The sequence below is a fragment of the Actinia tenebrosa genome, unplaced genomic scaffold, assembly GCF_029948245.1.
Source record: "Actinia tenebrosa isolate PJP-AT-01 unplaced genomic scaffold, QUT_ActTen_1.0 PGA_scaffold6__47_contigs__length_16458017, whole genome shotgun sequence".
In the NCBI taxonomy this organism is placed as follows: Eukaryota; Metazoa; Cnidaria; class Anthozoa; order Actiniaria; family Actiniidae; genus Actinia; species Actinia tenebrosa.
Window position 1 is genome coordinate 13,460,982 of NW_028292583.1, and position 26,595 is coordinate 13,487,576.

The 26,595-nt window shown below is 38.5% G+C and overlaps 2 protein-coding genes and 1 non-coding gene across 3 annotated transcripts; 1 reads left to right on the top strand and 2 right to left on the bottom strand.

Annotated features, from left to right (window-relative positions):
• Positions 1–100: 100 nt before the first annotated feature.
• LOC116292410 (uncharacterized) lies at positions 101–9,730 on the bottom strand. The gene is made up of 15 exons (XM_089039549.1): positions 9,395–9,730; positions 8,956–9,011; positions 7,376–7,723; positions 7,045–7,206; positions 6,561–6,746; positions 5,944–6,255; positions 5,484–5,618; positions 5,168–5,287; positions 4,182–4,307; positions 3,920–4,042; positions 3,623–3,809; positions 2,892–3,059; positions 2,374–2,583; positions 2,005–2,081; positions 101–1,789 (listed from the first exon to the last, which is right to left on the bottom strand). The coding sequence occupies exons 1-15, from the start codon at positions 9,406–9,408 to the stop codon at positions 981–983; spliced, it is 3,033 nt and encodes a 1,010-aa protein (XP_088895675.1). The 5' UTR covers positions 9,409–9,730; the 3' UTR covers positions 101–980.
• A 230-nt stretch (positions 9,731–9,960) lies between these two features.
• LOC116292408 (uncharacterized) lies at positions 9,961–26,325 on the top strand. The gene is made up of 28 exons (XM_089039546.1): positions 9,961–10,096; positions 10,174–10,268; positions 11,101–11,246; positions 12,034–12,235; positions 12,386–12,544; positions 12,737–12,934; positions 13,065–13,190; positions 13,418–13,540; positions 13,938–14,060; positions 14,482–14,610; positions 14,966–15,152; positions 15,513–15,680; positions 16,454–16,737; positions 17,073–17,189; positions 17,728–17,791; positions 18,069–18,127; positions 18,443–18,559; positions 21,397–21,460; positions 21,530–21,588; positions 22,397–22,516; positions 22,976–23,045; positions 23,172–23,247; positions 23,334–23,436; positions 23,810–23,871; positions 24,005–24,124; positions 24,519–24,585; positions 24,839–24,919; positions 25,640–26,325. Exons 1-28 carry the CDS (start codon positions 10,065–10,067, stop codon positions 25,699–25,701), a joined length of 3,213 nt encoding a protein of 1,070 aa, XP_088895672.1. The 5' UTR covers positions 9,961–10,064; the 3' UTR covers positions 25,702–26,325.
• On the bottom strand, positions 17,879–17,951 carry Trnav-aac (transfer RNA valine (anticodon AAC)). The gene has a single exon. It is a non-coding gene; the product is annotated as a tRNA-Val (tRNA).
• Positions 26,326–26,595: the final 270 nt, after the last annotated feature.

Genomic DNA, 26,595 nt, shown 5'->3' on the forward strand with positions numbered 1-26,595 from the left:
GTATATCAATGAGAGGTATGGTGATGATCAGGGAAGAGTAGTTCAAGGAAAGAAAGGACACAATGAGGCGTAAATACTTCTAACATGAGTATAGGGTACATTATGATTCTAGTGCTCTTTATTTTGTACATAAAACAATAGACGTTTAACCAATAATTAAATGATTAACTTGGTCTTCAAAAAACTTTCCATATACATGCAAGCTACGGTTTGTCTATCTCTATTACTGTAAGGGAAAAGAAAGCATAGGTTCTTGTTCCTATTTTAGTTGAATTTCACAAGAGTTTTTTTAGTTTCTTTTGTCAATGGTTAGCAGGAGTCAACAGATATGGTCAATAAAACGATCAATACCTTGAAGTTTTATCGCTATCCTGAAATCTGTTGGCTGATCTAAATCACGACACGGGTAACTCACAGATCGAATTAGAATTCAGTTTGTTAGTGTTTTTGGAGAAAAGAAAACCTTTGAAGAAAAACCTTTGAATCAAGGGAGACAATGATGCGATAATTATTCACCCTGGATAAACCAATCATAATAAAGGAATCACTCATGTGACATACGATTAGTTGTTCGATTCGAACTCTTTTTTTTATATTTTAGCATGCATTTCTTGGCACACCGCTGAACAGCTGGACTGTTTTTCACAAAATAAATTTAAGAGAAAAGTACTTTTAGCAGACTTTCAGCACAATATACTGTTGATTCGTACAAGTAGAGAAATAGAAGAGAAGTTTCATGTTTATCCTTCGTAAACAGATTTGACTTGAGTTATAACAATGTCATTGTCATTGTGCATCATGCGTTCCGATTGGCTCTTAGGTGTGTAATAATAAAGTAGAGACGCACGGCGCGCGCCACAAAGCAGGAAGAGTTTTCTTTAGGAAAATTCGTTCAACATTTAAAACTCGACATGTATTTAAACATGTTCCTCTCTTTGCTATAAAATCTACCTCTGGGAATAAGAGACAAAGTGTAGAAATCAATTACGTTTTGGTTTGATAGTCGTCCTGATCCATCTCAAGTAACGACCGACATTCACATATGCTGTGTGACTGTAGTCCTTGTGGCAGCTAGTCTGAAAGGTATTTAAACCCCAACTCAACATTCCACCCAGAATCCACCTCTTCACTTGAGCATTCTGCGCATGCGCCACCGAGAACATGAGCGGAGAACCGCTGTCGCCGATGCACGTGACACCACTGGTAGAGTAGCCTGCACAGATGAGCTTGTTAGAATCGTAATGCCTTTGAGCCCACGAACATCGCTGTCGACGTGTGATAGTCACCAGGTCCTGCCTGAGGTTACCATGGATACGATGATCGACACCCTTGCCCCAACCAATGACCACGCCTTGTTTTCTTCTTACTGAGAATTTTTCTGCTTTCTGTCTAGTGGGAAGACAGATTGGTAAAATATTCTCGGTGAAGTTAACAGGCTTTGATAACTGTAACAAAGCGATATTGGATGACAGTTTATTTAAATCTGCTTTAAAACTATTATGGATAACCACTCGCTTGACATTGAGCAGCTTTGGCTTTGGTTTTCCTTCACCTCGATAATAGACGCCTAATTCTACCTTGATGAACTGGGGTTGTAGCGAATAAGGACCGAGATGAAGACAGTGTGATGTTGCCAGAATCCATTCCTTGTCAATCAATGTACCCATACAAGCCTCAATGTCACCAAAGGCATCGAAATGAAGTAAAGCAGTCCATGGCCAACTTCCTGGTTTGGCATCTTGCCAGCCTCTCGTTGTAGGGACTTTGGCGTTTAGTGCAATTCCACAACCTAAAAGATAAATGTCATGTTAACTGAAGAAAAAAAGTATTTAACTGACCCCACAACATGCAAAACGCTTTGCAAAGTATCGTCTGCTTCTTTTATCTTACAACTTATAGATACGACATTAAAGTGGTGGTATTATCTTGAATGTTCTATTACAGTTGGAAATGACAAACTCAAAATACCATCGAGATTTATGAAAAGACTGAGGAAAGACTTGCCTGGAATAACCTTTTTCTTGTTGCACGAAAATCCATCAATCGCCTTGTGATAGTTTTTCTTACAAGAACACGTAAAACTACAATGAAAAGATTTCAAGTTAGCAAGTTAAGGGTGGTGTAATAATAGCCTTGGCCTAAGCATCACATGTGAATAAAGATTTTTAGGTCTCTACCGCCTTGATTTGAGTTTTTTTCTCCGGGCTTTCCCGTTTTCTTCCCTCCGAAAAATCTAACGAGCTCGATTCCAATTCGATTTGTGAGTTCAGAGCCGTGCCCTGACTTCGATAAGCCCAGAGGGTTGAAAGACAAGAGTTTTCTTTAACGTCTTTTAATGAAACCAATTGCCATCACACTCCATCAGTCATTTACCTTCCTACTGTGTTGTTACAGAAATGTTGACATCTGTTGAGGCTTGGAATAGCACACTCGTCGATATCAAGGCACCGTCTTTCATTCCTCAACTTAAAGCCATCAGGACATCGACACCTGTATGAGCCCACGGTGTTGGTGCACATTTGTTCACAGTCACCGGTTCCACCATTTGCAGCGCACTCATCGATGTCTTTACATCGTTTGGTCCTGAAGAGAACATCAATTGAACAACACTTAGTTAACTTGAACTTGTCTTTTTGTTGCAAGTTGTTTTTGAGCACCCAAGACACTAGATTGAGCGTTAGGGGAGTGGAGTGGGGAGTTACACTACTGTCCCGGGTTTCTGGCACTACTACAGCATAGGAAAAGCACAAGGATATGATTCGGTCTATCTATGATTTTCTAGCTACGAAATGAAGAGAGTGTAAAACAAAAGTCATAAGTGACAGAAGTGAGTTAGACTTGATACAATTTGGCAGACTGGGTCCATTATCACTAGTATGATATCTACTTACGTTGGATCCAGTACGTAACCCTTCTGACATTCACACCGGTATGTGCCAAAGGAATTGATACACGTGTGTTGACCACACCCTCCATTGTTCGTATCACACTCGTTCACGTCTAGACAAGCTGTTTTATTAACGTTGGGCACAAAACCTGGGTCACATTCACACTGGTAGCTATCGAGATCAATATCAATAAATATCTGTTAGAGCATATTTCTTTAAGTATGAGACGGCAAGGTACACGGCACCGCAAAGGTACGGAACTAACGACATCCGTCAAACTAATAATGCATGAATTACTGGGATACGGCACGGTTACGATCAAGGTATGGCACGCCTGTGCGGTGAATTTTTCATAATCATTTCTCAAGAGCACAATGGAGGCTGGAAAGAGTACACTGATCTGCAAGGACTACAAATATGTAATATGCTGGGCCCATTCGGTTCGGATTCGGTTCGGATTCGGTTGAGTATCGGCCATCTTGTGAATGTCAGACAAGAACAGGGCTTGAAAAACTTTTGTGTAGCTAACGTTTTTCGCCGTTTCATTGCATTGCAGCTTCTGATTCAGGGCCACAAGTTTCTGTGTCGTCTTTCATAATCATCGTTCCCCTTGTGGACCACTAGTGATCCTCGGGGTGCTCCTGTCTAGAGAACCATGTCCAGAGGTCTGATTTTGACATTATCGTGCGTCTGATCATAATAAACTAATAAAATTCGCTATTCTCATGAAATACCTGCCAGGAAGATTGGTGCACTTAAAGCACGCTGGGATACCCTCCATACATTCATCAATATCCATACACCTTCCAGGCATCATGATATCCGGTATGTAACCATGGCGACACTCACATCGATGACTGCCGGGTTCGTTCACACACATTTGTTCACAGCCGCCATTCCTTGTCGAACATTCGTTAATATCTTCGAACAAAAAGACAAACAGAATTAAAGCCATTTCAAAAATCTATACTGCTATGAAGTAGTTGTCATGGTTACTGTTGTCATGGATACCGTAGTCATGGTGACCGTACCTTCACATGTTTTGTTGTCTTTTTCAAGTTTATAACCATTTGGACATTGGCACTCAAATCCACCGAACACATTCTTGCACGTGTGACTGCAGCCAGTGTTGCCAAACGAACATTCATTAATATCTGAAACGGAGAAGAGTTGGCATCTAGTCTTGTGAGAAATAGACATAATTCACTGTGTTTCTATTGCGGACCACGTGTCGTTCCCTAGAGTGTTATTTCTTTGTTTAACGGTTGTGCCAAGGGCGCTAATCAGACCTACCATCACAAGTTCTTCCATCCCTATTGAGAAGAAAACCTGGTCGGCATGCACAGCGGTAACTACCATTAGTGTTAGTGCAGATTTGGTCACAGCCACCATTGTTCTTTACGAGACACTCATTCATATCTGTCAAGATATAATTGTCATTACATTTAGACTTGCACCTATTTTCACAATACGCGTCCAACAAACCTCTAGACGTCAGGTTATTGGCTATTGAAAAGAGGCATAACAAATACCATTCAGACTTTGCCATAGTCGATCCTATAAATCCCATACAAGCTGCTAAGCGAGGTCAGTAACCTCTTATGTAAAGATACACTAGCCGGGAACACTTGAAGAAAGTTAAAAGGGCACTTGGATGAAAACGCCCCGATTTTTGAAAGTCCAAATAACTGAAGTATTCGAGGATAATATGACTCGATTATAATTATGAAAATCAGATTAGTGAAAATTTTAGCCTGGGAGCCACTCGCTGTTGAGATATTTTGGGTTAAAAGCGAAAAGAACAATAGGGTTGAGTAAATGACGTCATTTACTCACAATTCAGATGCTGAATAAAATTGATAATTTTTTCCCGCCACTTTTGACTGTGAAGGAAACATGTTGCTTGGCTACTATCTGGGCCATATAGATAAGTTTCGAGTCATTTCCAATTTTCATTGATTTTCATCCAAGTGCCCCTTTAACCAATCACCACATAGAGTGAAATGAAGGAATCGAACTTAAGTCACGCGAAGAGAACATAAACATGCTTGGTCAAATTTGAACCAATGAGGACCAAGCATTGAAGCCTAGATATCTGACAAAAACCTAGTGGTTATCAACAACCGTTGGAATGAGAGATTGTGATTGGCTGAGGTCAATATGATACTGATTCTGCTCTCTCCTGATTGGCTAAGGATTTTTTCTTTTCAATTGTTGTTCAAGTGGTCCCGGTTCGTGTGTAAATTTAAATGGTTGGATTGAAGTATTGTCCACTTCACCTTCACATGTGACTTTATCCAAAGAAAGTGTGTATCCTATTCGGCACGCGCAGACATAACTACCGGGAATATTTAGACAAATATGGTGGCACTTTTTCCCCTGAACGCATTCGTTGACATCTGTTACAACAAAGAGAACACAGACCAGAAATATAAGCCATGGCCATGGTTGTACGAAGGGTGGATAAAAGAATCACTTTATCTACTGGATAATGATTTATCCATCCGATAGTGCTATCCACCTTCGTACGACCGGCCCCAGGAATATAAAACACTGTTAGGATTATTTCTTCATAGTTAAGTATTGCATCTATACCTGTGCATGTTTTGCCGTCTGGGTTCAATTGGTAACCAGGGTGACACTGACATTGCGCCGTTGCCATGCCACGTCGAATCACGTGAGTACAAGTGTGTTCACATCCACCGTTGCCTTGGGAACAACTCAAGATGACTGTTAACATAAAGGAATATATAAGAAGTGAACTCATCAAGAGGACAAGATGAAAGTGATGTCTCCTGGGCGAGAACTGGTTACCTCTGCTTATGTGGCTACACAAATGGTAAGTAATGTTAGCCACAAACATATCAATATTTTTTTATAATGGTATAATAATTACTATGCTAATAGTGCATGATTGTTGTCCATGATGATGATGATGATGGTGGTGTTGATGTGTTGATGGTGGTGCACGATGATGATGATAGGGATACATGATGATAACGCATGGTACTGGTGATGATGCATGATGATGATGGCAGTATCGTATGCTACCTACCCGGAGTCACGGCAGGAATCGTAGTAGCCGTGCAATTCCGTTCATCAGACCAATCCCCACAATCATTAGTTCCATCACACAACCAGCTGCGATCCATACAGACACCATTACCGCATCTAAACTGATAACGACGACATGGACAGCCGTGTTCATCAGACATGTCACCACAGTCATCCTGCTTGTCGCATTTCCATCGTGAATCAATACATTTACCGTTTGCACATTGAAACCGAGTAGACAGACACTGCTTTTGAATTACTGGAAGAGTGGTTGGTAGTGGTGCTGCTGTCGTTGTAAGCAACAAAGATGGATCTGAGAGAAAAAGTGAATTATGACGGCACTTGAGTTTCGTACGATGATTACGAATTGACTTCACTTTTATTAATTGAATTGACGTCATTTGAATTGATTTGACGTCACTTGAGTTACGTACGATGAAGAATTTTTCAATTGAATAAAATTGAAGTCACGAGCATCGTAAGATTATGCAGCTGCCAAACGTATTTTTGAAATATTCCCCAGGGGGAAGGGCGCGGGGAAAAATAAAATGTCAGTATGACTTGACGATGGATTACAAAAACCTGCGTTGTTATGCAAGTGCTAAACGAAAAATTTACCTTCAGCCGTGTAAGTAAATCGAAATCCTTTTCTGTTGATTGATTGGTCAGAGATAAATCTGACGACCACAATATTCGACGTTGACTGAAGAGAAAATACTGAAAGATCTCCACAGAACTTCCCTAGGGAGGGCGACAGCACAGTGCTACCATCGTACACTTCTACATAATCAAAACATTGACCAGCTGAAAATAAAAACCATATGTTGTAAATAAACATCACGATCATATTACGCAGGGGTCTGGTACTTATTGAAGCATCGTGTTGCATCATGGGAAAACAGCAATTTTGACAAAAGTATGTTTGGTGCTGTAGTGTTGGTATGACAGTCCTCTTTCATTCTTTCTTTCTTTCTTTCTTTCTTTCTTTCTTTCTTTCTTTCTTTCTTTCATTCATTCATTCATTCTTTCTTTCTTTCTTGTATCCATTCATCCATTCTTTCTCTTCGCAGTCTCATAGATGTTTCTTCCAGTAGGTACTCACAAGTCCTAGCAGGTTCCAAATGGAAATCAGTGAACTTCAGTTTGACCGTGAAGCCAATTGGGACCACAATCTTGTACACGCAGTCAGATCTCTCGTAGTAGAACTGAGGAAAGTTTGGCGAAGAAAGAATGCCATCGTTACTGAGATATGTCCCTCCACACACTAGGTAAACAAATAAATGAAAAATGAATAGAATGCAATCATTGATGTCCATAAAACAGTGACTTTCATTTATTTATATATACCCTGAAACAACCTCTAGGTTGATGCTAACTAAACCATGCTTCCGCTAACGCGTCCTACACGTTCAACGTCAACATTCTTGACTCACCTAACGATGAATTAAAGACGGCTTTAAACCCCTTGAATTCCAGAGCCGAGTCAGACTTGAATCTGATGTACAGCTTATTGTCGCTAGAGGTGACGGGAAAGGGTCTGCTGGCGCCACAATACCGTCCAATGCGAGGGGAGTTTAAACTAGGCCCGTCGTGAATGTCAAGAAAATCCTCACGACACTGCTTGTGTGCTTCGAGTAAAAAGTCGATGACGCGGAACGTTATCTTGTGACCACTTGACGCACTGATGATCCAGGAACAGTCGCTGTTCGGGGAGTATGGACTGGGATAGTTTGGAGACACAATGTATCCAAAGGATTTCATTAAGGTACCACCACAACCAGCTGGAATATGCATATGATACAAATATTAGAACTTTGCATGGGATACCTGTGGTTCGTTGTCGAATTAATAGACGACTCTTGGGTTCCCTGTGGTGCACCCCAAGCCCCGGATAAGAGGAATTAATACTGGATCGAAAAATTAATTCCAAATTCCCCACACCACCTAAAATTCAGAACATTGCTCGATTTGGAAAGGTTGACAAGAAAATTTCATTTAGTAGAACAAAAACGCTACGGTCGACGCCATTTTGAAAATCATTTCCAGACATTTTGACATCAAATAGTTGTTGTGTTTTGATGAATTTTCCACGTTTTGAATGATTTTTGATTCCTAACAAGACAAACGGCGAAATATAACGAGGTAAAGATGACTCGTTGACCTGAATTTCTACCTCGGGGTTCCAAATAAAAACGGAAAGGTAAAACGTCAATTTTAACGGAAACACCAAACATCGACGTTGTTATCAAAAACACCGCTTCATGTTGCGGTTTTCTAGACAAGTTGTTGTTTATAGTCTATACAGAGCGTGGGGGTAATCATGGCTTACCACACTGTCCACTGATACTTCCGCCATCTTGACCGGATGTGACGAGATCACAGACCGGAATAAAGGGATTGGGAGCACGAACTAAGAATACAATAGCTGTATGTAGCTTAAGAATATATTCGTAGATTTTTGGTTTATAAATTCTTAATGTAATCTTGCCGCTGTTGGTCGGAATATCGTCCGCCTTTCGTGCTGCCGACCATACGACATATGGCTTCACATCATTCGAAATGGATTTCTATTTTTCAAAATGGTTATAATAAATGAAATGAAAATAGATATAAAAGACACTGAACATTTTCGTCATGAATCACAAACAAACAAACAAACACATTGTATATAGTTTCGTTCATCTCCTTCGTTGTTTTTGTGCCTAAGAACTTGCTGATCTTCCAAACTTTAGGAATTCTACCACGTTATCTAAACTCTTTGAACCCTGACATCCCGATTATGTGAAGAAGAAAGTCCACTTCTATACACAATAGTATAAGCTTTTTAATATTGAAGCAGGATATCATTAACGATTACTTGAATTTAAACCAGGAGATCCAAAAAGATCTAGAGTGTTGATCATTCTTCAAGTCATCGATTAGAAGTCAACATATGCTTTTAAAATTGATGTCGTTGGTAAGGATTTTGGCTTGTTTGTTTAGTGAAATTCAATCTAAAAGTTGAAAGACCTACCCGATGCTTGGACGTATGACGCTCCACAAAACAAAGTGGCCAAGAGAGCTAGCACACTGGAGATAAAAGAACAGTCAAATGGGCCTGAGTTAGTAATACTATTATTTATACCCGCCCGGTTAGACAGAGAAAAAAGAAGTTCTGATCGCCTGTCTGCTAGGAGAAAGAGCGAAAAGAATTTATGTTAAGGAATATAAAGAACTGAGTCACGCGCTTGCTGTATTAACCAAACTTATAGCAAGCAAGCATTGATCATTTAACCTATCTACGCGAGCAGAACTCTATTACTGAACGAATTATGATAAGTAGTAGCTTAGGAAATAGAAGAAGAAGTATTTAACGTAAACAAATGGCTCAAGTTTAATCTAATAATTTCAATAACTATGCGAAGAACGAACTCCCTCTTCAGGATTATCAGGGAGAGCATCTCGATACTTGCCTTGGATTTACCATGCTTCCTCCTGCCTTACTTTATAAGCGACAAATAAATCCCAACAAAGATTCCTTGAACCTCTGGAGTGTCCAAAAAGAGAATACCTTGAATCCAGAGAGTTGGAAAGTAGATGATGATGTTAGTGGCGAGTCTCTTGACGAAGCGGTCCTTCTTAATACAACATATACAGAATGACACTACAGTATCAATGTGAACTCAAGTGCGTGTGCTCTGGATTAAATGACCAGCTTAATCCAATAACACGTTCAACGCGAATGGCTGTTGAACAATTGAACGAATGCCAAGCTGTCGGCACTTGGACATCGTCATGTCCCTTGGAATCTGCGAGTCCAGAGAGAATTCCCGCACGCAAAAACGCTTTATACAGCTTCTTATAGCGCGCGCAGCCAGGCGTTTTTTCAATTGTGTATGTTTTAGTATTATCTTACAAGTTGACCCGCCAAGTTATGGATACTATAACACACAGTTACATCCTAAAATATATCTTGATTCTCGTCCAAAACACGTGGTGACAACGACTGGCGACTCACCCATCGAGAATGCCACGATTTCCTCTCAAAGGGATCTGGTTTCATGACCTTTGCTGAAAACAACCGATAAACGTCAGAGCGAGTCTACCAAACATCCTATTCTACTGCAGCAACAAAGAACGAAGATGAACCTCTTCGGCAAATTTGGTTTACAATTGTAAGAATTGTTTTTAATGAACCTTTGTTTCAGAAGGTTAGGCAATGAAATGAACTTCATATTCTTGTTGGTTTAAGGGTTCTTGCGACTGTGTTCCTGTGTGTAGTCGAGTCGCTTCCGCGCAGTGGACTAGCACGCTTTCGTTCAAGATCTTTCCGTTCTTCTTCCAACGGTACGTTAAAATGACCAACTTTATTTAGTATTTCTTGCTTTATTCATCTCACTCATGAGAGTCCTTGATAAAATTGGTTTACAGCGTTTACCAATTTTGTAATCATTTCCGATGTGTAGCTTTAATAGATGCGTATTTTGGCTGATTAACTCTGTTGATGTAGGGATGATTAAAGCTTATGTCTAAGTAGTTTTCAACCAAGCTCTGGCCAAAGGATTTTATATAGAAAATTGGATGTGTTTAGTCAGGATTCATGGGTGCTGTTTTGTTCGTGAATTTATCTTGGCATTAAGTCAGCTTTTTCGACGAGTCCAGCCATTGAAATAACCTTGGTTGCACTCGGGTTTCGTCTAACGCTGAAGCCAAGATTAGAATTAGAGTACCAGACAAATATCCTGTTGTTTTTCTACTTTATATTAAACGAAAACCTACTAAAGCGCAGAATTCACAGTAACTCAGAGGAATGTCTTAATTCGAAAATGATTTTTTTGTGAACTGATTATCGAATATACAAAATAAAACAAATAAATAAATAAATAAAAAATAGACTCAATCAAAGTCAATTATTTTTATGAATCTATGGGGTGTTTTGATCGTAATTGAGTGACAAGATTGAAAACATGCTGATTGATTCATTAGATACGCAAAACAATTAAAAATCAATACTAAAGACCACAGTTGACTCTTCACTTGAAAAGACAGTGAAGGACCAACAAATGCGGGACACTCGGAACAGACTGATAAAAAAGCCAGCCACATTGATCTCTAATCAGCTTATCTAGTTTTATACTAATTACTAAACAAACGATTATTAACCCTTTTAAAACAACAGTACAGTGTGGAGGAACCATTAGAGGTACTTCTGGAGAAATCTCTTCACCGAACTTTCCAAGGAACTACCCGGACGAAATTGAATGCCGATGGAAAATTATTGGAGAAATAGGATCTCGTATTACACTTACCTTCAGAGATTTTAAGGTATGTGGTCTTAAGCGAACACGGAAGTTGCTCTTAATCAATAGAAGAATCGAGAATAAGTTCGATCATATCGGAGAAAATGATTGAGTTCGGTCAAGGCTTGCGCATCAGAAAAGGGCGCGCTCGGCGACGAGGAAAGCGTGATTAGAGGAGACAACTAATAAACTTTGGATAAACCAATCTCATTTCACTCGTTCCAGTTGGGCCCTATTTTTCTTTGTCGTTATTCTTCTATTTCAGTCTTCACTCGGGGGATTGAGTTGTTCGGTGACCATATTATGTTAGTGGTATTGTCTCAGTCGTCTCAGTCACTTAAGATAAAAGGCCATAAGTTTATCGGTGTTAGGTTGCCACGGTCAAGTATCATCCTGTCTAATGTAATGAAGTTACATTGGAGGAAGAAAAGGAAAAGAAAGGATGGAATAAAATAAAGACCAAAAAAATGACAAAAAAACAAAAACAAAAAAAACAACAACAACAACAAAAAGACAAAAACAAAACAACAACAACAACAACAAAAACAATGAAGAAAGAAAAGAAAAAGAAGGATTTGTAAAAGAGAAAAAAAGTTTTGAAAAAGAAGTTATTTATTTATCACCTTGGCGGTCGGATAATTGTCATTGCGAAAGAATAGCCGATTCCCCCAAGAGTCACTATCTTTTCTCATCATCATCCTCTCCAGTAGTCTAAAATCCATGTTATGATTACGCCCCTTTCTAATAACCGGTTAAGAAGTGTATATTATTAAATTTCATTTTGATTTGTTTGACTATTTTTGCCCCATAAGGTGGAAACAAGTCATGAATGTGAGTACGATTCTCTTGAAGTCTACAATGGCGAGAGAAAAGTGGACAGTAAAAGAATTGCCAAACTCTGCGGAGCAACGCTTCCACGGGTCATCGTGTCAGAGGAATCGTCTCTATTTCTTCGCTTCCATTCTGATTTCTCTGTCAACTTTGAGGGATTTCGACTGGACTTCACTCAATCAGGTAAATCTGTCTGTTATATAGTTTTCTGTGTATCACTAGCTTGCTAAACGTAAGGGGACATCACGGGTTAACTTTTACAGGGATTTCACGTTATTGATGATGTGACCACAGAGTCGCCATATTTATTTCTATTCTTGTCTATTTTCACAGGCTGTAGTCGTCGATATACAGGTCTGAGTGGAACCATTACGTCACCAAACCATCCGAATGTGTATCCGTTGTCCGTAGACTGTACTTATACCATTGAAGTTCCGACAGGCAAAAGAATTTCTCTCGCTTTTAGCCACTTTGAAGTCGAGGTAGAGGAAGGTAAGGATATATTTTGTTTTTCATAAACTATCCACATTATTTTCATTTGAGTGTTTAAAGAAAGGCAGGTAAAGAATCAGATTCTGCAAGCGCAGGAAGAGCTAGGAAGCCATTTTGAATAGTAACCAGGCCTCTTAATGAAAGTGAGACTATCCGGAAGTGACGTCAATTTTTTTTTCTCCTTTATTTTAGATTCCAGTGGTTGTATATATGATTACGTTCAGGTTTTTGATGGTTCTAGTATTGCTGATCATTCACTTGGCAAATTCTGTGGTAAACGGTTACCTGCACTTGTACGTTCAACGTCCAACTTCATGACCATCAAGTTTGTTGCAGATCAGTCTATAAGCCACTCTGGGTTCAGCGCTCGATACCAAGTTGAGACTCCAGGTATAAAGTAATCCACGCTGTATCGGTCTATACCGGTAGGGTGGACAATGCCACTCGGGCTACGTACAGATGTACTTTCCCTCGGCTTAAATCAATGCTTTAATGCTTTATTCTGGCTTTGTATCTTTAGGAATTTTTGACCCATGTCGTATTAATAACGGTGGCTGCTCTCACATGTGTACGAGCAGAGGGCAGAGACGCCATTGCTCTTGCCATCCTGGCTACGTTTTGGCCTTTGATGAAGAAACATGTACAGGTAAGAGCAGTATAATGGGTTCTATTCTGGCATGGACCAATCAAAAAAGACGAGAGCATACAATATCTTTTGATATGGAAGCCATTTGAGAGAGCTAAGTACTTGTCAGTCAGTCAGCTAGGGCATTATAGCGACTGAGGGCTGTAGAAAGCGCATGCAACCTACAGCGTAGAATATAAAAGAAAGAAGTTAACGATTTTATCTTTGTTTTTTTTTTCATTCCACAGACATTGATGAATGCCAAGTCAATAATGGTGGGTGCAGGAGTCAGTGTGTCAATACTCCAGGCAGTTTTCACTGTGTGTGTGAAGAGGGATATACTCAATCTAAGGATAACAAAACATGTGTCAGTAAGTAGAACCACGTGTTAAGGCGCGCAGCAGATGAATAGTGCAGAGGATTAACTGTAGATGTCGTCTGGGGCCGGCTAGGCCACCCTTGATGCATTTAGGGTTCAATATTTGCGCACACTAAGGGAATGTCGTCCCGTTTGATGTGAAGTCCATACGGCGCCTCAGTTCTGCGGATCGATGTCACGCGCGACAAATAAGTGCCCAACCTCCCACTGGTCAAGACACGGCACCGAATTAAGAATGTCTCTTAATTTACCTCCCAATCAGAGTACGAAGAAATTTTTTGCACCGCACTGAACGTCTGACTAAATGCTTCTTATACAGACCAGCACACTAAAGCTTGCTAGGACCATATAAGTTACTTCGCGCATTGATATTTATCGTGTCATTGCAGATATAAACGAATGCGCAACAAAGCAACACAAGTGTGAGCAAGTATGCCGTGATTCTGAAGGCAGTTACTACTGCGAGTGTCGCCAAGGATATCAACTGGATACAAATGGATACTCTTGTATAGGTAACCCATACTTATATTCAGCCACTACTATTATTACTGCATACCTTAATAGACCCCTTGCAGCACGTCGGAATGTAGCTCAATTTAGAGGACATAACAATAGGTTTCCAATTCTCAGGAGATTGAAATTCTTTTGTCTTGTCCTCCAAATTGAGCTGCTTTGGCGTTACATGCAAGGGATCTATAGATGTACAACCATGCAGAAAACAAACATGCACGGTTAGCCATAGCACAGGTAGCCCAATTTTTTATCATGCACATGTAGAGAAGGCTCTTTCGTTATCTCGTCCGGTGACTTCAATTTACGCGTTTAGTAATTTTATATTGGAGAACAGACTTTCTAAATACTTCAGCTATTTAGTATTTAAGGATGAATGGCCTGAATGAGTTGATATATCATCTGTTTTTTATTACCTATTAGATATAAATGAATGCAAGATGGCAACAAGTTTTCACCATTGTAATCAAATCTGCATCAACACCCCGGGGAGCTACTACTGCAAATGTCGCGATGGATTTATTTTGAGTGCCAATGGACGAATCTGCCGAGGTACATTTTCTTATCACTTCATATTTTCTGATATTATTTGATAAGGCCTTAAAAGTGAAGACTATTGTATTGTTACTGAGAAAATGACATTCTAGTTATTGATGGTTTTCAACCATTCCCAAGAGAATTAAATAACAAAAGACACGGCGGCCATGTTGGAGGATATAACAAATTAATTCATTGACAATTAATTCTTTCGTTAAAGTCCTCCAACATGTCCGACGTGAAAACCATCAATAAAAGGCTTTTGAAAATCTAGTTGAAGCTACCAAATCGTACGACTGCTTAAAGTGCTCGATCACGTGACTTTCGTGACGTAAATGATCCATATTTCTTGCCCATTGGTTGTTTACAGATCAGGATGAATGTATGATGGGTGGCGTGCAGTGTGACCAGAGGTGTATCAACACGGCAGGTAGCTTCAGCTGCGCGTGTTTCCCTGGATTCAGGCCCAATACAGTGATGCCTAACAAATGCGTTGATGTTGATGAATGTCAAGAGGGTTTGCCTGATTGTCATACTTGTGTTAACTCAGAAGGAAGGTAATAAACAAGGAATACACCGTCGATTACAAATGAAATACCTTATAGCATCATTTCAATACCTTCTGGATAAAAAAATCCTTTAATTTTTCGATGTCCTGAAACGACCTCTTTGTTGATAAGAGTCAGGGCATGGCTAACTCTCAGATCGAATTGAGCTTGCCAAGTATTGCGGCGGGAGGAAAATAGAAAATCCCGGAGAGAAATCTTCGAAGAGTGATCTAACAAACCCCACTTACATGTGATGCTGAGTCCATACGTTGACGCTAAGACCCCAAAGGCGTTGAGCGAGTGCATTACCTCTCATGATGCCCTCGATATATGTTATATGATAATATCTTACTATTTTTCCTTCTTTAGTTTTCACTGTCTTTGTGATAAGGGTTACATAGAAGCCGATAACCGTACCAGATGTAAAGATATTGATGAGTGTATGAAAAACAATGGTGGATGTTCGCAACTGTGCGTCAATACTGCAGGAGGCTACCACTGCAAGTGTGAAGCTGGTTACAATGCTACTGATTCAGAGTACGTCTGTTTTGCCTCTTTTTATTTATATTACATATCTTAATATATAAAGGGTGTGAAAATACAGCGTACATTTTTTTTTTTTTTTTTTTTTTGCGGAGCGCAAAGAGTCTTAGGAATTTACTTCGTTAACCTCTCACTTGAGTATTATGATCTCCAAACTAATGACACACATCCGGAACCAAAGTCTCGTGCTGCGCAGCCTACAGCGGTTTTCGAAGGAGTGGGAAATGACAAGGCAAATTCGTATCCCTATACTATAGCCGTACTGTATCTTACCATACGTAACCGTACTACGCGCTGTGGTTCGATGAATTACTGGAAGACCATGGGAAGCCAGTACAATGTTACGGCATTTCGTACTAACCTACGGTGTTCAACTTATCTATAGAGAAATAATATCGCTCTGGGATCCTCACGAATACCCTACATTTCATATTCTGGCTGCGTTACCAGCGTGGTTGGTCCTTGTAGTGTAGTGGTTAACACATCGAACTGGAATACCGAAGACGTGGGTTCGAATCCTGCCAAGGGCATTTGATATTTTTCTCTTATTCTCTCTACGTGCTAAGTTAAGTTAGGCTCATGTCAAATGTCGAACTTCACATGAGCCGAACCTAATGACATCGAAGAAGACCATCTTGTTATCCATTGTTTCAATTAGGCTCGGTTCTTTGAAGTTCGACGTTTAACCTGAGCCTAAGTACCATATTTTCCCCACTCATACAAACATCGCTATATGGTCGAGGGAACTATGTCATTAATTAAAACAGGTCCCGCAAGTGTACAGATATCAACGAGTGCGCATCGCATGATGGGAAGGGTGACTGTGATCACATGTGCACCAACACCGCGGGCTCATTCAAGTGCTCCTGCCATGCTGGATATTTCTTGACAGAAGATGGACTAACGTGTCAAGATATTGATGAATGTAAAGTACTTAACGGGGGATGTAAACAGAAATGTGTTAACTTCCCTGGGAACTTTACGTGCGCCTGTCATGATGGGTATTTAACTATAGGAAAGAATGGATCGGACTTCATCTGTCAGGATATAGGTATGGAATCTCGAAGATGCTTTATCGGGAACGGTATAGACTTCCTTTAAATAGAGAGAGCAAATGAATATTGAGAGATGATATTCCCAATTTTATTTTAGATGTCAAATGATGTTGAAAGATCGTTTGGCGACGATTATTTATCAAAATAGGAAATATATAAGTGTGGGAAAAAGGAAAGGGGGAAAGGAATCGAAGAGGAAGGGAGGAAAAAGGGGAAAAAAGGAAGGAAGGAGAATTATAATTATTTTACTTTTTCAATCATGTTTCTTTCCTTATCCCTGTCTTGTTCACTTGCTCTTTTTTTTTGTTTTTTGTTTGTTTTTCACTACAAGATGAGTGTTCTACTGGTTTACATGAATGTGACAGCGGTGCTACGTGTGTTAATACTGTGGGGAACTACACATGCATTTGTCCTGCTGGTTACTATGCTAACTTCCATGACTGTATTGGTAAGTACTAAATGGGCCTTACCCACGTGACATGACAGCCATGTTGACTGGAAAAAGATGGATTTTAAGACGCGTAGCCTCGCATTCAAGTGCCTGAATAAATTAGGAAGCCCAACACCAGGGTTATGTAAACTCTACATTTCATCGATTGATGCTTAGCCGATGTTTTTATTATTATATTTCTATTTTTAAATTTACATTTATTTCATCTCATTTCAATTTTTGGTTTAATTTTTAGATTTGATATTTTATTTAAATTATTCTTAGAATATAGATTTATATTTAAAATATTTACATATAAATTTTTTCATGCATTTAACAATAAATTGTATATTATATATATATATATATATATATATATATATATATATATTTTTTTTTTTTTTGGCTGGAACATCGTTATTTTTTTAAAAGAATTAAATTGAAATTATTTTGCTTTAATTTTTTGTTTTTTTTTTTGTTTTTTTTTTTTTTTGTTTAATCATTTAATTGGTTTTGAGTGTATTACAGGCTAAACAGTTGTCTGTCTGTCCATCAGATGTTGACGAATGCAAATCTGGCCGAAACGGATGTCAACAAATTTGCAATAATACACCTGGAAGGTAAAAAATATTATTGATAAATTTGAACAATAAAAAAAAAACACAAAAATTTTGGTAAGAATAAAAAAGAAGAAGGAAAAAGTTAAGTGTTTCCACTGGGGCTCGAACCCAGGACCTTGTGCGTGTTAGGCACACGTGATAACCACTACACTACGGAAACCACTTGGAAATGTCTTGTGAAAAATAAGCAATTTATAGGTATGCGTTGTAACTTAAGTCGACAGGGGTCACAGGATTTGCGTTCTAATTCGTATTTTATTCCTGTTTTTGGTCAAAGCTTTCATTGTCAGTGTCTGTCTGGATATACTTTAGATGCCAATGGCAAAACATGTACTGGTAAGTCATACATTTTTTAATTTTTTAAATTTTTTTTTTACCTTTCATCGTATTTTACATTATGTACCGTTACTACATCGACTTATATTTCTATTTCGATATTCAATGTATCCCCAACATTTAGTTTTACATATGTAACAAAAGTATTTTTTTTTTAATTTAGCTATCACTAACACAGGAAGCCCAAACCCAGTAAATAGACCACGAGTTTCCGCATACATTTTCTTTTACAATTTTCGACGAAGTTTAAGGCAAGCCTAAAAATGTTGGATACATGTTATAATGTTTATAACTGTGTTTATATTATGCTGATAGATATCGATGAATGCAGTCAAGGGATGTGTGAGAGAGAATGCATCAATATACAGGGTAGCTACCTTTGTATGTGTCCTGATGGATATGAATTGGCTCCAGACAAACGTCACTGCAGAGGTACGCCGTATTCCATGCATAGCACACCAACATCAGCAATTTTAGAATTATTTTTTCTTTAAATCTAGATTGGGAGAACTGCACGCTTTCTTAGGGGAAGGGACTCTAAATTTTCTTTATTTCATTGTTAATTGTTTGGTTGTTTTGTGCGGGTTTTGTTCTGTCTTGGTTTTTTTTTTTTTTTTTTTTTTTTTTCTCGAGGCAGGGACCCCCCTTTTAGGGAATAAAATAAAAAGCATTGAGTATTGAATTTTACTTTATTGTTTTTTCAACTTTTCTTGGTCTGTCTGTCTGTTTTGTTTTTGTTTGTTTGTTTGGCTTTATTTGACTTTAGAATATTAAATGTTGGCAACATTATAAACGCAAACTTTACGATCCCCCCATTTCAGAGAGTCACTTGTGCTTGGAGAGATATTTCTTGTACGAATCTACCAGCCTGATCAAATCATAGTAATCTAAGTCTCCTCCTTCTCCATGCATTGCCTCCATCAACAGCTCAATTTGTTGATCTTGCAAAACTCCAAGTGTCTGCAGTCCTTTCCTGAATACCTCCTTCTTGATGGATACTCCATTTGTACTTCCAAACGAGCGAAACAAATCTGATACAGTTATGTCTTTTTGTATGATGTACTCCACTAACCTAGCCCAAGGCTTTTCTTTCTTGACAGACAAAAACATTTCCATTTTACTATCCATCTTTTGGTGTCCAGAAAATACCTTCAAAGTTGCGTTGCTAAGCAACAAATCTTTCAATGCATCTTGGAACTCCTTATTTTGGTAAACTTCGTCTAAATGTAGTTCCTTTAATGCGTTTGATTTGTTAGTTTTTATGGATGTTATTAGAGATGTGAGATTTTCGTCTCCTCTAGAGAGTGCTACGGGATTGTTGCCACATTTAAGAACCCGAAGGCAATAGTTTTTCTGTATCCCTTTAGCTATGCACTCCAAACCTTTTCCTGTCAACCTGTTGTTACTAATGTCTAACTCCAACAACGTGCTATTGAACTTTAAGCTCTCCCCTATCGCATTTGCCGACTCATCATCTAGTCCATTACTTGATAAATCTAAAACTTTCAGTACTTTGTCATTTCTGAGCCCTTTTCCTAAGCTAATACCACCCTCCAGTCTAATTGCGTTCCAACGCAGTTTAAGAATCTCGAGAGACTTATTCACGGCTAACACAGAACCAAATCTTAACCCTGCTTGCTCTGAAAGCTTATTGAAGCTCATGTCCAGTTCTTTCAGATGTGTTCCTCTTCAACGCTGTTAGAAACTCTGTCGTGAGTTTATCAATCAAACCGTTAGAACTCAAATTAAGAGAGATCAATGATTTGTTTATTAGAATAGAATCGCTCAAAGCTTTCATGGTTTTTGCACTAATGTTGTTATCTGAAAGGTTGAGGTCCTTTAAGTGCTTGTTTTCAAGTAGCATGTCAGCTATGAACATACCTCCTCTGTCGCCCAGAAGTGTGTTGGTTAAGTCCAATTTGGTTATATTTCTGTTCCATAACATTTCTAATGCTAGAGCCTTAGCTCCTGAAGGACCTAGACCATAATGTTTCAAACTCACTTCTGATTGGTTGATTTGATGAATAAACTTGCTACAGGGAACGGCTTCAACACTGCGGCACATTTTTAAATATCGCACAGAATTTTCTGTTTTTCGAAGCTTTGCATTCTTTTTAAACTTAACTGTTGCTTCATCTTCGAAATCACATTCATGGTCTTCTAAATCAGTATCGAAATCGTCAGAATTGTAGTTTTCTGTGAGCTTGACGGGAATAAGTTTGTTTTCCTTTATAGTATTCATGCACATGTGTTCGTTATCCTTTACTTTTACGTTATGCTTTGTTTTCTCTTCCTGTTCAGCCATCTTTTTCCTTCTTTGTCCGATTAACGTCCTTTTTTACTATGTATGAAAAACTCGCAGCCCTTCTTTTGTTTCCTTTCAACGATTCTATTTCTTGTTTTTGAAGTTCTTCTTGCTTTAGAGGTGTATGTTGAGATATCTTGTTCTTGCTCGACTAACTCTAACGAAGAGAACACTCGTATATGTTGCCTTTCGCTCACAGTTGTGAAACGTTAAAGGAGACAGCCATACTCAGCAACGTTTGTTGACTGCTTGTGATAAAGTATGTTTACGGTTAAACGTGTCCTGAACCATGGATTGTTTTATTAACTAATACCAAACGTGTTATTGGCCGTCTTTGTCTGCTTATGAGCTTTTAACCCTTCCTATTATTACTCTGAATTTTTAATTATAACCCATGTACAAATCATAATCTTTCAAATACAAAACAATTTTTTTCCCCTACTGCCCATGAGATCATTAGAGAAAAAATATCCCAAAGTCACATGGACACATCCTATGACACATTAGAGAAACTGGAATAAACACAAAGTTGACTAACCAATATCAGTAGTAATACAATAAGCAATTGTTTTATGAAATTGGATTTTGATAAAAGATTTCAGAATTATTAAACTAAGAATAAAAGAGTCTAATCCCTATTGAATTAGTGGCAAAAGAATGATGTCTTAATGAATAAGGATTAGAAACGTCACTTTAATAATTGAAGATCTGTGAGAAATTTTGAATGCTTTACGAAAGATGTAAAAAGATCTCGATCAACTAATGTGTTTAAGCGTTGCATGTGTGCACAAAATATACAATGCAATACGTATTTATATGTAAACATGTGCGGCTATAAAAAAAATAATTTGTATTGTAAATTGTATTGATGGCGTGGATAGAAAACAAAATGGAGGATTGGTAGATGGGAGGAATGGATTGGGATGGAATGAATGAATCAGTGTTAATTTTTTTGTTTTAACAGACATCGATGAATGTGCAAGCAATAATGGCGACTGTGACCAGATATGTGTCAATACTAACGGCAGGTAAATCACTGTAAAATGTGGAAAACTGTTCAATGTTCATCATATTTCACACTAATCTCTTATTCATAGCCACCATTGTCGATGCAAAAGTGGATATGAACGGCTAGGGGACCAGAAGACATGTAGAGGTCAGTTTACTTACATTAAAGTGTATATCAAGGGAAAAAAATTATTTCCAAAATCACTTATATGTGAAAAGTGTAGTAGTATGGTTGCAGTATTTCTGTATGTGGACCTCTCTTTTCAGAGATATAAATATTTGAAGTATCAATATGCAGATGAGATGACGTAAATTCAAGAATGGGTTACATTTTGCAGTGTGATTTACGACAAGTGTTTTGAAGTGAAATAACCCAAAAGTATAAAAAAGCCATATATTTCAGTCATAAGGATAATTTGCAAATGAAAAAACAGCAGTACTTTCCACAACAGCATTTTTGTATAATAAATTAGTCTTGAATTTACGTCATCTCATTTGCATATTGATACTTCAAATGTTTATATCTCCTAAAAAAATTTTCACCTACAAAAATACTGCAACCATGCTACTACACTATTCACGTGTAAGTGATTTTAAAAGAAATTTTTTTTCCTTTATACACTTTAAATCCACGCATTTTTTAAAATGTTGTTTACCCGTAGTCGTTTGTGTCGTGTGCACGGGGGAAAACGGAATTTTTTGAAAACGCTGACGTCACGGTATTGGAAACAATCTCAGTCCGCGCCATATTTCTGATGAGCGCATGCTCTATGAAGGCTAATGCGTTCCCGAGTCGGATACGTGTGGACAGGTAAAAACGATCTGAAAACAGTACGTATGGACGGGAAAATATTTAAAAACGGATTAAACCGTTTGCGGTTTTGATGTAAAAACGGATACGTGAGGACAAGGTCTTATCTTGTAATACCATTTTGTTGTGTTTTGTATTTGGTTAGACCTGGACGAGTGTAGCATCAACACAGCCTGCTGTAACCAAGGGTGTGTTAACACCGAGGGAGGGTACAACTGCACTTGCTCAAAGGGGTTTACTCTGACCAGTAGATGTACCTGTACTGGTAGGTATTTCACCTTGAGTATTATTACTTTCTCTGTGCTCAGTAAACATTTTCCTTCCAACACACAGAGTCTATTAGCTATTCCGAGCTTGAGGAAAAAACAACTGGTTTGAGTTGGCATTGCAATGCACTATGGGACTGTTTTAGGGACATATTTCCAAGATGGCGTCCATTTCGTCGCATTAAACAGCCCCAAAATGCACTGCAGTGCAACTCGACCCAGTTTTCCTCTCAACCTCGGAATAGCTAATGCTATTGAACATTTTTTGGTGACTTTTCTCTTTAGTTCTATAATACATTTTTATGACGGAACAACGGATCCTTTCTAGTACTTTCTAGTTCAGTATTGGAGGACAATGCGACGAATTCAGTTCTCTTGGAGAATAAACTTATATTGTTTTTTCCTTCAAGATGGACTGCCTTTACTAGTGCTGTAATGAACAATATTCGTTATTATAGATATTGATGAATGCGCGGTAAGAAATGGTAATTGTCAACAGATCTGCACGAACAAGCCTGGTAACTATGGGTACGTATGAGGAATTTTGTACCCAGATTCTTGCTGGGCCTTTTGCTAGCCTGCTGACCAAAAAGACAGAAGACTAGCTTTTTAATGTCATTTTCGTGAAAAGATGTTCTTTTGTTGTACATCCAGTTGTTCCTGTTCTCCCGGTTTCTTAGTTGATTCGCTGGATCCCACACGTTGTCAAGATATCGATGAATGTAAAACGGTAAGAGTAGTAAGTGTAGACTATTTGATTCTACCAAGTTTGACGCGTTTACTGATACATCCGGATGTTTGGATTGTCGTTTCCAGGGTAACGGTGGTTGCCAACACAACTGCACTAACACCATAGGTACATACCAGTGTACCTGCCACCCAAAGTTTAAACTACAGGCCGATGGCAAGTCGTGTGGACGTAAGTATTGATCATGACTTGCGAGCATAGTTTTAGGATTTTTATGATGGTGATTGAAGATGTGACGACGACGACGACGACGACGACGACGACGACGACGACGACGACGACGACGACGACGACGACGACGACGACGACGACGACGACGACGACGACGACGACGATGACGACGATGACGATGACGATGACGATGACGATGACGACGACGAAGATGACGATGACGATGACGATGACGATGACGATGATGAGGGTGGTGATAATGACGACCATGATGATTGTGATTATGGTGGTGGTGACGATGACGAAGATGACAATGATGACAATGATGACAATAAGATTATTTTCTTATATTATTTCTAACTGTTATTTCCAGATTGCCCGACTTGCGATGATTTTGAGTCGTTACTTCAAACCGTGCAAATCTTAAAGAAACAGGTAAACCAGCCTTCTGGGTATTTCATCGTTTTGAAATCACGACTGTTGTGTTATTCTCGTTTAATTTTCCTCTCCATAAGTTTATTTTGGTCAAAATATCCAATATTCTAACGTTAATTCCTGCCTGACCCAGGTGGCATCTTTAGAGGCGTGGCGCCAGAGTATTCATCGTGGTTGTATTGATGACAACTTTGACTTTCATCCAGAAGACAGCTCATGGAAAATTACTTCCTGTATTATTTGTTCATGTGAGGTAAAGAAAATGTCACTCGATTGCTTATGCGTAAAATAATGTGCGCATCATCCTTCTCCGCTTCTCATCATTCTTTTTATAGCGAGTGAACTAATCCAGTATTAATCCTGCTTTCCAATTTTACCCTTTTTCACTCACAAACAATTCCACTCCGTTGATATTCTATGCGTACACTTTTCAATTCACAATGTTGGTTTTTGCGACGGAAGGAAAACTGGAGAAACCTGAGACTTGAAACCCTCGTAACAAGGAGAAGACAGCACATTCAACAAACCCTATTCGATGGTTGCAGCTATATGTTAGATTCTCAGTCTAAAGTTGAAAGAAACTTTTTTAAAGTATCGTCTTCAAGCATATAACATGGTTTTATATCTTATTTGTTTGTACAATTTAGAAAGGCAAGATTATGTGTGAGCCCATAATGGGATGTAAAGCTTCCGACGAAATAACCATCAGTACTGGTAAGGCTGACCACATTGACATTAACTTACCAATGGTTGATTAAGCTGAATATCGGTCGTTGGTAGAGGCAGTGTCTCAAATCCAGCAGCTCTTGGCAAACGTTTAAATTCCAATTGGAGATCAGTGGAAGAAAAGCAAGTCTGTGGAATCCACTGATTTATCCCAGTGCTATTATATCATCATCATCATCATCATCATCATTATTATTATATTTATTATTATTATTTTAAAATATTAACATTTTCTGCACAGAAAAACCCCAGGATGTTCACTCACAACCCGTTACTCCTACTAAAGTGACAACTGATGATGATGATGAGCCCGGCTCTGCGAGTAAGTAAAACGAGGTACCTGCTAGCGCGTATTGATTTGATTCATCAATAAAATCAAACGTTTTTCAGTAAAGCTGCAAAAAAGAGAAATTGTTTCAAAATTATTCCGCTCTTTATATTTCAACTCTTTTATTCTTCATCTTCCTATGCTCCGGGGACATTGATGGACTGTATAACGGCTGCCAAAGGCGCCTTCACATGCTTTTAGTTCGACCCCGTTGAGCTGCGACACTGCTGTACTTGCGGTGGTGATAAGTGATGAGAAGATTTTATTTTCTTCTTTTCCCTTTCCTATTCTGCTACTTCTTCTTTTTTCTCTTCTTGTCCAGATTGTCCAGATACACCTTCTAAATTGTGGTCAAAATACCCATACTTATCGATCATTCACACTGCCTTGCCTCTAAACTCAGAGCATCTTATTTACTACCATTCTTTTCTTCTTTTCCATCTTCTTTACTCCTTTTTAAGAGGGTGTGTATGGGATTTAACAGTAAACTGATGACAATTGGTCTAAAACTTAGTAGTTAAAAGACAAATAACCTAAATTTAGTAGTTAACATTTAACTGATATTTCATTATTTTGGTTAATATTATGGCTAGCGCTCGTAAAAATATTACAGTCAACTGACAATTGGCTTTAAAATCCGTAGTTAGCTGACAATTGGCTACCCCCATCCACGCACCTTTTAATCCTCTTTTCATCTATTTCTTTTTCTCACAGGCACTGGTACTAGAGCTAATGAAGAGGACCCGTTGTTCACCATCAACAGGAGACGGCAGTGATTATTGTAGGTCTGGAGGTCTACACAACCTAGCGTCAAAAAGGGTAGTAATAATAGTTGCACATTGTTGATATAGTTTAATAAGGGAGCTATGATAAAGAGAATTAAGGCAAAATGAAAACAATTATAAATGCATGAATAATATGGACGAAAAGCAGCAATATTAATCTGTCCTTTGATTTAATCTACGTCCAAAAATTGTACTTGTTGTAGTTTTTTTAGCGGCAAAAAGAAAAAAAAACTAATCTAAATTAACACCAAAAGATTACTTAGTACTCGACAAACGAGTACTCAGTAATAAAGTGTAATGCTTAAGCATTTTATTCGAAAATTCTTGGCGTTTTTAAAACCTCGCATGCATTTCGCTTAAGGGACGTAAGGCTAATGAAGTGTTTGCGGGCCGGAATGGAACGAAATCATCATCAGAGCTCTTTTTTCACTTAAATTTTCAAAGATTTAAACAAGTGAAAAATTGAAGCGAAGCCAGAGGAAAATCGTCCTTAATGAACTTAGATTAGTCAGTTCTTCTTTTAAAACAACGGCGTTCATTGTCTTTTGTGTTTTATCTGAGCGTCCACAAGAAATTGCATTATCTCATAATGGTAAACATTTTTGTTCAATTATTGATTGCTGTCTTTTGGTGTCCGTGTTGTGGTGGGTGATCAGTGTTTAACGCGATGAAAAGCTTGTTTGGTATTGTACAGTTTTCAAATAAGCGGTTGCTGCATTGTCTTGCATCTGGCTGTTGACTTAAACAAATTTTTTTGAGTGTCTTAACTAGAAGAACAAATATAACAATAATAGACGACTTGCACTAAGAGGTCACGTGATCAAATCCGCCATTGTGGCTGGCATTCTACAGGATTTTAGTTATGCGAGGATGTAAAAAAAAAAT

Coding starts and splice junctions, on each gene's coding strand:
- LOC116292410 (XM_089039549.1), bottom strand. Junction 7,724..8,955: donor GTCATACGTCCAAGCATCGG/GTAGGTCTTTCA, acceptor TGCATATTCCAG/CTGGTTGTGGTGGTACCTTA. Junction 4,308..5,167: donor GGATAAAGTCACATGTGAAG/GTGAAGTGGACA, acceptor ATATCTTGACAG/ATATGAATGAGTGTCTCGTA.
- LOC116292408 (XM_089039546.1), top strand. CDS start 10,065: ATGAACCTCTTCGGCAAATTTGGTTTACAATT. Junction 13,541..13,937: donor GGATAACAAAACATGTGTCA/GTAAGTAGAACC, acceptor GTGTCATTGCAG/ATATAAACGAATGCGCAACA. Junction 17,190..17,727: donor TAACTTCCATGACTGTATTG/GTAAGTACTAAA, acceptor TCTGTCCATCAG/ATGTTGACGAATGCAAATCT.